This window comes from Mastomys coucha, unplaced genomic scaffold (assembly GCF_008632895.1).
Source record: "Mastomys coucha isolate ucsf_1 unplaced genomic scaffold, UCSF_Mcou_1 pScaffold21, whole genome shotgun sequence".
Lineage (NCBI taxonomy): Eukaryota > Metazoa > Chordata > Mammalia > Rodentia > Muridae > Mastomys > Mastomys coucha.
In genome coordinates this window covers 3115409-3128114 of record NW_022196904.1, presented here as the reverse complement: position 1 = coordinate 3128114, position 12706 = coordinate 3115409, and the positions used below count along the sequence as shown (strand labels likewise).

The 12706-nt window shown below is 42.0% G+C and overlaps 1 protein-coding gene and 1 long non-coding RNA gene across 2 annotated transcripts; both read right to left on the bottom strand.

Annotated features, from left to right (window-relative positions):
- Nucleotides 1–6788: 6788 nt before the first annotated feature.
- Nucleotides 6789–7850, bottom strand: Znf582 (zinc finger protein 582). The gene has a single exon (XM_031390917.1). The coding sequence runs from the start codon at nt 7848–7850 to the stop codon at nt 6789–6791; it is 1062 nt and encodes a 353-aa protein (XP_031246777.1).
- A 1-nt stretch (nt 7851) lies between these two features.
- Nucleotides 7852–12404, bottom strand: LOC116101620. The gene is made up of 2 exons (XR_004122886.1): nt 12308–12404; nt 7852–8077 (listed from the first exon to the last, which is right to left on the bottom strand). It is a non-coding gene; the product is annotated as an uncharacterized LOC116101620 (long non-coding RNA).
- Nucleotides 12405–12706: the final 302 nt, after the last annotated feature.

The following is a 12706-nucleotide window of genomic DNA, read 5'->3' as shown; positions in this document are numbered from 1 at the left end:
TCTTCAGATAACATTTCAACATCTTTGAAAACCTATTCCATAAAAGATATCTGCTGCTTGTTATCAATTCAGTTTTGACACTACCTGGAGTTGAAGGCTTGGCTCTACTGTTTGTGATGGGAACTCCCAAACTTCAGTTGTTTTGCCTGTGTTTCTGACTTGAAACTGAAATTTCTCCCACCCTTGCTTCTTGAGTTCTATTAATTTGCTAGCATGAAAGATACAGGGAAACAGGATTTTTTCCCCTTGTTGTTTATTATAGGAGACTTTAAAGGCCACAAATAAACAAGTTGAAGATAAAGTCCAGAAAGACCATAAGAATTGGAGCTTCTCTTCCCTCAGGGTTGAAGTGTGTCACTCTCCTAGCACATGGCTGTGTTCTTCTTGGTCTTTCTGAAAGCCTTGAATTGCTTAGAGGTGGGGGTGGGGGTGGGGGAAGCTGAGGCTTTATTAGGTAGTATGATTGATTAAGTCATGGGCTGCTGTTAACCAATGTTACTTTTATCCACCCCATACCCCCACACACACATCCTCATCTCCCATCTTCCCCAACTCCATAGACAGAGCTGTAAGTTACAGCTGTCTTAGCGCTTGGTTGGGTCCACTGGCTTCCTGTTGTCATGTAAAGTACCTTAACATGGCCTTTCTCAGCCTTCCCAGTGCTGCAACCCTTTAATACAGTTCCTCATGTGGTGAGGACCCCCAACTATAGAATTATTTCCATGGCTACTTCATAACTGTGGTTTTGCTATTATTATAAATCGTAATGTAAGTATCCGATATGCAGGATATCTGATATGCAATCCCTGTGAAAGGGTTCTCAACTTCCCCGTTGAGAAAAGCCTCCTTAACGAACCATGTTGAGTGTAGCTGCTGATTCCTGAAATCTCAGCACTCAGCTGAGGCAGGAGGATTGCCACAAATTCAAAAACAACCTTGGTTTTATAGTGAGTTCCAGGCCACCCTAAGCTAGAATGAAATCCTCTTTCAAAACACTTGTAGCTCCCAGGAGCTGGAAGTGCAGACGGGAAGAAAACACAAATTTGCAAAGCAAAGCATGTAATGACTTCATTAACAGAAACTCGTGTGTGATGGAAATGGCCTTATAAATAACAAAAGGCTATTTTCCACATTGTGGAAATGTTGAAAGAATATATAGGTGAGTGGTAGAAGACTGAAGAATATATGGTAGATGAATAGACAAATAGACATGAGTTACTGATAGATGGAGAGGCAGATGGTAGGTGGATAGATATGGATAGACAGAGAGATAGATGGATAAAGCCTCCTTGTTGGTCTCACAATCTAGACGCCTGTTCTGACTTTCTGTAGTTTTTTTGTGTTCCTAGACAGAGAACAAGATGGTATAATCCTGCAACTGAGGTAAACGGTAGATGTATTGTAAGGGTTTGTGACTTGCGAGGAATGATACCCCAGACTCAAATAGTATGCAGTGTCAAAGAGCGTTTATTCTGGGCTGGAGAGATGGCTCAGTGGTTAAGAGCACTGACTGCTCTACCAAAGGTCCTGAGTTCAAATGCCAGCAACCACATGGTGGCTCACAACCATCCTTAACGAGATAAATAAAAATCTTTAAAAAAAAAAAAAAAAAAAAAAAAAAAAAAAAAGAGCGTTTATTCCGCAGAGAACCTGCATGCAGGGGTCCACCATCCATCAGGATGGAAGACAGGTATGGACTCTGCAGGGTCAGTTTAACTAGTACTCTAGTTAGGGTAGGGGAGGCTGACTTTTACCTTTCTATCCCTTGAATGGTTTGCTCTTTCTCCAGGGGTATGGGTGCCTTTGTCATTGGTTAAGGCTCTGGGAGACTTGGAGGACTTTTGCTGGTTAACTATACTTGGCTCAAACTAGGAGGTGGGGCATCTTCTACAGCTTCTGATTGGCTGCCTGTGAGGTTGGCTCAGGCTAGGTGGTAGGTCAGTTTCTTTACTGGCTTCCTGTGAGGGGTGTTTTTTCCTGGATTTGACTTCTGGACTTTTCCAGTTCTGGGAAACAGAAACTTGGACCTAGTCTCCCAAACTGCCAATTTACAGCCTGTCACGAAGTCAGCCTGGCTCTGGCTAACTCTGTCCTTTCGGTATTAAGCTCCTTGGGTTACTGTTTCTACAGTGGGGATGGGGATGCCAGAATTCAACTGACACACACACACACACACAAAACCAAGTTGTAGGGAAGGAAGGTAAATTGCACTGAATTCGATGTCTTATTGAACTTGCAGAGGCCAGCTCAGCACTAAAGCCTGAAAGTGGGAAGGTCTTGGATTGGATCCAGGGGGAAATATCAGGGATGGTGCTTAGCTGCAATTCTAGCCTTAGCTACATAGTGAGATTCTGTCTCAACAACAACAAAATCTCTATATTTCTGTCCCGCAAAGCTGTACACAAAGGATCAGAAGATATGGACTCAATCTGGGGTTGACACAAGAAGAGATGAAAGGGTTTTTAATAATCTTTTAAAGCACCAACGTATTGAAGGATGTTTCACAGTACTCTAGTGCCACCTGCTGGGAAGAGTGTTCAAATACACCTTTATTTTATTTTATTTTATTTTATTTTATTTTATTTTATTTTATTTTATTTTATTTTATTTTATTTTATGTGCCTTGGTGTTTTGCCTGCACATTTGTCTATGTAAGGGTGTTGGATCCCTTGGAACTGGAGTTAAATTGTGACTTGCTATATGGGTGCTGGGAATTGAACCAGGGTCCTCTGAAAGAGCAGCCAGTGCTTTTAATCTCTCCAGTCAGAGATGTTGCTCTGTTTTTTGTTTGTTTGTTTTGTTTTGTTTTGTTTTGTTTTTCAAGACAGGGTTTCTCTGTGTAGCCCTGGCTGTCCTAGAACTCACTCTGTAGACCAGGCTGGCCTCGAACTCAGAAATTCTCCTGCCTCTGCCTCTCAAGTGTTGGGCTTAAAGGCGTGTGCCACCACTGCCCAGCGAGATGTTGCTCTGTTAAGCCAAAATTTTCTCACATGCTTCCCCCAGATATACATTCACGTTCTGGGACAAGTTAAGCCAGACTCAATGCCTTGAAAAGAAGGGACTCCTTAAGCCACTGATAATGGTGTATTTATGTCCTCAGTAGGCTTGGCTTCCAGACCAATCCTAATTCTACTGGAAGGGATGATGGGAAATATCCTTTTTGCGAACTCCTAAAAGGCCACCAGTCCAATGGAGTTTCTAGTCAGCGGTCTCCCTAAGTGCTAAGTCCAATTCAATGATGTTCTGACTGACAGCTGGTGGCAGCTGGATGGTGGCTACTGTCCAGACCCAGAAACAGTTCTCAAGTTGGGTTGCAGTGAATAAGGGTGTATGATCCAGGTATCTACTGTTAGACCTCTATCCTGGAGCTATTCTTGTGGATGGAACTCCCCAGGCTCCCCCAAACACAGATGGATAAGGTGCTCATGGGATTTTTTTTTAAGCAACTGGACACAGCTAGAACCCTCTGGGAGGAGCGACCCCTGACTGACAGAATAATCTCCATCAGATCAGTTGGTGGACAAGTATCTGCATGGGGCATTTTAAAAATGATTTTCATATTTTTTTTTATGTTTTTTGTTTTTGGTTTTTTGAGACAGGGTTTCTCTGTATAGCCCTGGCTGTCCTGGAGCTCACTCTGTAGACCAGGCTGGCCTCGAACTCAGAAATCCACCTGCCTCTGCCTCCCAAGTGCTGGGATTAAAGGCGTGGGCCACCACGCCTGGCTGATTTTCATATTATTTTATGTGCATTGGTGTATTGCCTATTTGTATGACTGGGCGAGGGTGTCGGATCCCCTGGAACTGGAGTTACAGGACAGTTGTGGCTTGCCACGTGAGTGGTAGGAATTGTAGGCAGTGCTCTTAACTGCTAAAGGTCTCTCCAGCCCTGGGGCTTTTGGGTTTTTTGTTTGTTTTGTTTTGTTTAATTAATGACTGATGTTGGAGAGCTCAGCTGTGGATGGTGCTTTCCTTGAGCAGATGGTCCTCTGTAGGAAAACAAAACAACAATAACAACAAAGCCTGAGCAAGTCAGGAATAAGCAAAAGTCTTCATGGTCTTAGCTCCAATTCTTGCCTCGAGGTCCAAGCCTGAGTTTCATTCCTAGTAGACTGTAAGGGGCAAGGTGAAGTTAACCCTTTACTCCCTACATTGTGTTCGGTCTTGTTTTTTTTTGTTTTGTTTTGGTTTGGTTTTTGGTTTTTTGAGACAGGGTTTCTTGAAAAGGTATTGAAGGATGTTTCACGGTACTCTAGTGCCACCTGCTGGGAAGAGTGTTCAAATACACCTTTATTTTATTTTATTTTATTTTATTTTATTATTTTAGGGGAATATTGTTGCCCAGAAGTTCTAGGCCCCGGTGAGGCTCTCTTGTTACACACCACCACACTCAGCCAACCTGTTTTCAACCTGTTTTAGTTTGGGTCCTACTACAAAGATGTTGCTCTCTTTTTTTCTATTTTTATTTATTTTTATTTTATGTGCCTTGGTGTTTTGCCTGCACATTTGTCTATGTAAGGGTGTTGGATCCCTTGGAACTGGAGTTAAATTGTGACTTGCTATGTGGGTTCTGGGAATTGAACCAATTGATTTCCTCTGAAAGAGCAGCCAGTGCTATTAATCTCTCCAGTCAGAGATGTTGCTCTGTTTTTTGTTTGTTTGTTTGTTTTGTTTTGTTTTGTTTTGTTTTTCAAGACAGGGTTTCTCTGTGTAGCCCTGGCTGTCCTAGAACTCACTCTATAGACCAGGCTGGCCTCAAACTCAGAAATTCTCCTGCCTCTGCCTCCCAAGTGCTGGGATTAGAGGCATGCGCCACCACTGCCTGGCGGTGCTGCCACTCTTTATCATAGATGCTAATCATGATTGTTCCCCAATAGGAATTAAAGGTGTATTGAAATGTCCATTTAACATGAATTTAGGGAGATAGGAGCCTCTATCTCTTTCCCTCTTTGATATTCATCAGTCTCTGAGGTCTCTGCCATCTAGTCTTGTTCACAAGTAATAAAACACAACAATTGCTGGGCAGTGGTGGCGCACGCCTTTAATCCCAGCACTTGGAAATCAGAGGCAGGCGGATTTCTGAGTTCAAGGCCAGCCTCGTCTACAGAGTTCCAGGATAGCCAGGACTACACAGAGAAACCCTGTCTCAAAAAACAAAACAAAAACAACAACAACAATTAAGATCTTTAAAATACAGCAAAACTGTAAGAATCATATGAGAAAAACCAAATGTATTGTGGTTAGAGAGTACAAAGCTAAATGTGGGACTGGGTTGGGTATTACTTTGAGGATGCAGTTGTAACTATTTGTTCCTTCTCATTGTATGGTATCAAAGGCCTTCCACCCTAAGGTACGTTTTCTGTTGCAAATCAGTTTGATAGACTAATATCTCTTGTTAGGACACAAATGTCTTTCCAGAAGCCCCTATTAGATTCCAGTGGCCAATACACTGGTCACTCTGAGCTAGCTGCACAAGAGGCTGGGAAATTTGAATCTGCTATCTTCAGATTCTGTTGGCATAATGGCATTGAGCACTGTGTTAAGATTACCCTTGTATTATTCAAATGCTGATTTCTGTGCCCCCATATCTGGTTGCAATCCGGACATTGCTTTGTAATGTTTATTCTAAGAATCTCCTGTCTCGATGCTGTGTAAACATTGCTCCCCAACTACCTCTGATCGGTCAATAAAAACCTGATCAGCCATTGACAAGGCAGAAGAGAGAATAGGGCTGGATTTCTCATCCCAGCCAGGAGAGAAGAGAAAGAGGAAGAGAGGATTCATCCCAGATGATGATGAAGAATGCTTATGGTAGCATTATAAACTGAAGACCAGGCAGCCAACCATGTGGCATTCATAGAATAGAATATACAGGATTATTGAGATGTAAGTTACTTGGGGACTTACTAAGTTAGCTTAGGCATTTATTTGTAATATTCAGTCTCAGTCATCATTTCATAAACTTGGGCACTGGTGGAAAAGTCCACAACTACAAGACTCTAATGAAAGAGGCAGATGCTAACAATAACTGAGTATTGCTTCTAGGTGAGCAGCAAAATCTACCTGTGATACAAGTCAAGGGAGGACCTCTGATCTCTACACGTGCATTGTGGGATTTACATGCACAAATACGGATGCACGTGATTCCACACACACACACACACACATATAACTTTTTATAAAAGTCTTTTAATTCCTCTGGGTATAGCTTTTGGGGATGGGGTTGTTGTTATTGTTTGGAGACAGGGTTTCACTGTGTAGTCAGCTGGCCTAGAACTCACGAGATCTGTCTGCTCTGCCTTCCAAATGCCTAGGATTCAAGGTGTGGGCCACTACACCCTGGATAAAGCAGTGTCTTACCTTTCTTAGCAGGTAAAAGTATCAAGTCATTCTTTTTCTTGCAGCTCATAGTGTTTGCGTGGCTTTTTTTAAAAAAATTATTAAATGAAGAGTAATTTGGCTTTCTTTTCCCTGTGACTAAAACTGAGTGTGGTGGCACATATTTTTAATATCCCCTGAAGGTAGAGGCAGGCAGATCTCTCTGAGTTTCAGGTCAGGCCGGTTTACATAGTAAACTTCAGGCCAAGTAAGGCTACATAGAGAGACCTTGTCTCAAAATAAACAAACAAACAAACAAACCTAAAACAACACAAAAATCCCATGATTGGGTTCTGGATTGTGTTGGGAGACAACATACAAATATTTTCACTTAGAATAAACTGAATAGAGGTATCTCATTGGCAGTACATTTAACTGCTCTTTCTTGAAGATGCACAGTCTGTGATTACCCTAAGCATATGGGCTCTTTGTATTACTTCCATTCACACGGTTGCTTGCCAACAAATTCCCTGATGATAGTGGGTAAGTGCCAAGAGATGGCTTTTCTACATTTACTATGTTCATATGTGTTCCTCTAGTGTGTATTCTCGGATGCTCAGATGTTGGATCATGCTTTACATTCCTCCGGCGTTCTTTATGCTTGTAGGGCTTTTCCTCAGAATGGATCACCTGATGTTGAATCAGTTGTGAGCAATGACTAAAGGCCTTCTCATATTCCTTGCACTCAAACAGCTTCTCATTCGTATGAATTCTATAATGTACTGTGAGATGTGAGACCCGCTTGAAGGCCCTACTGCAAACCTTACACTGGTACGGTTTCTCTCCAGTGTGAATTCTGTGATGTTGCTTAAGCTGTGAGTTCACTCTAAAGGTCTTGCCACATGCCTTACACTTGTATGGTTTCTCTCCCGTATGAATTCTCTGATGTCGGATTAGAGTAGACCCTTGATTAAAAGCCTTCCCACACTCTTTGCACTCAAAGAGTTTCTTGCCAGTATGAACAGTCTGATGTTGAATCAACTGAGACCTATGACTAAAGGTCTTCCCACACTCCTTACACACATAGGGCTTTTCCTCAGTATGAATTCTGTGATGTACTTTGAGATGTGAGATACGATTGAAGGCCTTGCCACATTCCTTACATTGGTAGGGTTTCTCCCCAGTATGGATTCTCTGATGCTCAATGAGCTGGGAACTTCGACTAAAGGCTTTAGCACAATCTTTACACACATAAGGTTTCTCACCTGTATGAACTCTCTGGTGTTGTATGAAGTTTGAACCAGAATTGAAGGCCTTCCCACACTCTTTACATTCATAAGGCTTCTTGCCCGAATGGATATTCTCATGTTGGATTAGTCGTGAGCCATATTTAAAAGCCTTCCCACACTCCCTACACTTGTAGGGCTTCTCATTTGTATGGATTCCTTGGTTTATAATGAATTGCTCTTGACAGGAGTCTCTTTTGCATTTTTTATATCTACAGGACTTTGTCTGGTAAAAAGTAAGAGACATGTACTGGTTTAATGCGGGCATTTCTTTGTGATGAGTTAACACTGGGCCAGCATTTCTGGCTGGATTTTCTAGTTGTCTATCATATAGGACTTTGCCTTCCCAGTCATCTTGGAGACTTGAGCTTTCAAGACTGCAGATTGGAAGATTTTCTGTTATCTGTGGCAAGTCCTCCTCATAAGTGTGTTGCTTGAAGGACATTATCTTGGTGCCATATCCAGATTCCAACGCTGAAAGAGAAGAAAAGCAGAAAACAGCTAATTCCTTTTTTCCAGAAAAAGAAACTACGGTAAAAACTGGAAGGCATTCAGAAGAGTCACCAACAAGAAATGTGCGCCTCTGCTTGCCCCCTTCCCTGTCACTGCTCAGCATTCTTGTCAGGGTTCCCAACATGGTGTTTGTGGGGTGATACACTGTTGAGGGAATTAATAAAAAATGAATCCACCCTGGAAACTCCCTTTCCCGCCATGCCACATTGTGGCACGTTCATGTGCCGGTACTGTCCAGCCTCAACACTAAGTTCCGGTGGGTTCTTGCTATTTTCTCCCAGCAAGCTGCAATATCTCACTCACATGCAACGCTTTACGCACCCCACGATCATCTAGCTAGCGCCTAGTAGCCGGTAGGTAATGCATGACTCTTAAAGCTTTAATATCCAATCAGATAGGTAATGCATGACTCTTAAGGCTTTAATATCCAATCTTATTATTATACAATAAGAAGATCACAATTTACAAGATGCCAATACAATAATTTCAGAAACAAATAATAAAGACAATATTTTGACCCAATTAATTTAACCTTAGCCTGGTTATAACCACGCAGCGTCTGACTCATCCTCATTGTCTGACTCCATGATGAAAACTCTTTCTCCTCCTCCTCCTGACCTTTCTCCTCCTCCAACTCTAGCTCCACCTCTCTATTCCTGTCCAATCACAGGCCTGTCACTGCCCTAATGTGATTGGACAGAGAAAATGCTGCAACAACACACAAGTGTCCCATAATGTCAGCTGGACAGGCAGCAGCTCTGTCGTATGACTCCTCAGGGGAAGATCTTCTTTCCCACTGTCTAGCCAAGCAATCTGTTGGGGAGCATGGGGAGTCATTTCTTTGTTTGTGGGTGACCAAGACATTGCTAAGATTACCCTTGGAAGCAAGTTGATATTTACTAGACTCTAACTTGCATTATAGGTCCAGTGCCTACAATTACCATCATCTCCTAGTTCTTCTTTATTCACAGTGTCTAATGATCTTTCTAATAAATCCTTGTCAGATTATCTATGTATATGTATATATGTGTGTGTGAAGATATAATATATATGTATATATATATGAAGGTATTTATACACACATATATATTGGAAGGTATATATATACATATATGTGTACATAAAGACATATATATAAAGGTTTAACACCTATACACTCTTGAAAATGGCTAAGCAATTTGAAATTAGACAAACAGAATGGAGGGGGAGACATCACTAGAATGAAAAGTGGATGAAGACAGAGAGTGTTATACTACTAAAACAGTGTAACTCTGAGTTAACTTTGAACCATGCTTAGAAAAACACCAGTAGAGTCTATATCAGCAATTCCTAACCTGTAGGTCAAGACCTCTTTGAGATCGAATGGCCCTTTCACAGGAGTCACCTAAGACCATAGGAAAACACAGATATTTACATTATGATTCATAACAGCAGCAAAATTATAGTTAGGAAGTAGCAAGGAAAATAATTTTATAGCAAGGAAAATAATTTTATGGTTGAGGCTCACCATAACATGAGGAAGTGTGTTAAAAGGTCATAGCATAAGGGAGGTTGAGAAATATAATCAAGAATGACTTCTGTAAATGGCAGGTTTTCTGGGCTGGAGCTTCAGGGGCTGTGCAAAAATGGATATGAGGATATGACTTATCTTAATTGTGGTAACACAGGTATACAAACTTACCAATATCCATCAATATTGCACTTAAAAGGTATACATTTTATAGCATGTAAATTATACTCTAGTCTACAAAAAATCATAAATATTCTGCCAGATACTCTGAAGATGGATCAGGTGATAGAATGTGAACAGAATCAAACAATGTGAATGTTCTTATATTGCTGAACTATATGCCTAAAATAATGGTTAACATGGTAACTTTGGTTATGTGCATTTAACATAACTTTAAAAAGAAGTGATGGAGGCCAGGTGGTAGTAACACATACTTTTAGTCCTAGCACTCGAGAGGCAGAGGGGCAGATTTCTGTGAGTTCAAAGCCAGCCTGAGCTACAGATCAAATTCCAGGAAAGACAGGGATACACAAAGAAATCCTGTCTCAGAGAACCAAAAGGGAAAAAGAAAGTGACGGAGGGATGTGTGGCTGGGTCCTTGTCCCGCCTCAGCACTTAGAAGCATGTGGGATAATAAAAAAAAAAAAGGAAAAAAAGTACATTAACAAATTGTGTTCCAGGACTTGGCAGTAGCACAGCAGCAATCCTTAGGCACATGGGCTCACCATTTTCTCCTGTGGCTTCCTATAACTGAAATGTAACTTACTGCCATGGCCATTGTCAACTCTGGAGTAGTCCCCCTTAGACTTTTCTAAGGCTTAAAGGGAATGGTGGAAAAGAACTTGCCTTGTTTAAACTGTGCCTTCTTTAAAGTGCAGTTTACTGGGTGTGAGACCCTTCTGCAGCAACATGTTTTGATCTTATTCAGATTATAAGAAGAAACTGCACAGGGGCAGGCAAGATAGCTCTGTGCATAAACGCACCTGCCACAAAAGCCTCATGACCTGAGTTCAATCCCAGGACCCACAAGAAGTCAGATGTACTAGTTCATATCTATAATCCCAACACTCCTACAGTTAGATGAGAGGCAAACCGGGGGGTGGGGGAGGAGAAAGAAAGAAAAGAAAGAGGGAAAGAAAAGAAAACAAAAAACAAAAAAGGATCACCCGGAAGCTCCTGGAATATCCTGGATTATGCAATGCGGCCAAAAATGAGAGAAACTCTACCTTAGCCAGGTGAGAGATCCACTCTCAGAAGTTATCCTTTCACCTTCACACAACTGCCTCAGCATGCATATACAGGCATTCGTACAATACACATACACACATACGCATGCAGGCACATGTGAACACTCATGCATGCACACACATGTACCCACACATGCATACACACATATGTACCCATGCACACATACACACACACACACACACTAAATGAAAATAACTTTTAAAGGCTCCATGGTGTATTTCATCCAGTTCTACCTAGCATATGACTTCAGTCCCAGTGGCAAGCTAAACTGCGACCACAGCAACTGATTTCACTTGAGTAAAAAGGCTCATTTATAGTTGGATGCAAGGAGCCATGGGTGCAAGCAACAAGTGCTTCTGAATATGTTCATAAAGTTCATGAAGCAGATGACCCCAGGGGACTGCAGACACAGCAGCACCCGCACTCCACTCACTGTATTTGAGAATGTACTGGGCAAGAGCAATAGAGTATAAGATGCTTCTCGGGTGGAAAGTAAAGAATGCTGTCAAAGAGGCATCTGATTCTGGGAGGAGGACCCTGGCTGCTTCACCTCAAGTATGTATGCCAACAAACATAATCAATCCCCGAGACACTGAAGGACAAAACAAGGTGAAAAGGTCACAGAATAAAGATTTTGCCCCCCAAACACCACTTACTAGTTCAAGAGGAAAGTGAAAGCTATCTACTGTGGTCTAACCATCTGGCGAGACAGACTCCACATATTAGGATGCCCACTTACAGATGGATCCCACTCAACGGTTAGGACAACTGGCTATCATCTTATGAAGGAAGGGAGCTAAGAGTACGGCTGGCCAGGAATATTAACGGCTTGATGAACGAAAGGAGACTTTGAGAACAGCCATCCATGCCTGGGTGAACATAGCTGGTGATTTTATAGTGCTTGTTCTGTTCTGACCATGTGGAAAAAATACTTTGCTTGTATTGAATACTTGTAAAGAAAACAACACTTGTAAAGAAATGTCTTTAGACCTGGAGGTGCAGGGATACGGCACACACCTTTAATCCCAGCACTCAGGAGGCAGGGGCAGGTGGATCTCTGAGTTCAAGTCCAGCCTGGTCTAAAGAGTGAGTTCCAAGACAAGCAGAGCTAAACAGAGAAACCCTGTCTCAAAAAGCCCGCCTCAACACACACACACACACACACACACACACACACACACACCAACCTTTAAAAGCATTCCTCTCTCCAAATTGCTGTTTTCTCTATGGTATTCACTTCAAATAACTGAGTTTTGTTGGTTCATTCCACTTTTCTATCCTTCCAAGTAAGGCCATCCCTAATTCTATACTATATAAAACCATCCAAAGAGTGCTATACTGAGGATTTCTAATTCTGCTTAACTATAAACGTCCGAAGTGGCAACACTAGTGGTGTTCTCAGCCTCTGGGTACTGACAAGGTCTGGCACTCACCTGAAGATAGCCCTCCTGTTGTAGCCCTTTCCTCTATCCATGGCTCTTTTCCTCGCTCTAGGATGGCTACCACATCAGGTTTGGATATGGCAAGACCTGGAGAAGAGGAGAAAAAAAAAACACCATGTGGTCACACTGAGAGGCCTTGGAATTCCAATCCAGGGTCCTGTCACTGAGTAGGGAGAGAACTGCAGAAAGGGTCAAACAAACAACAAACAGAAACAAAAATGTAATAGTGGCCTAAGAGTAGCAGAAAACATGACTTCAAACAATTGGCTGCCTTTTGTTAGCTTGAAAGTAACCAGTCACAGAGCTGAAAGGTTCCCAATGACTAACTGACCAGGAAGGGACATGCCAAAGGTACCCAATGGCTGACCAGAAAGGGACATGCCAAAGGTA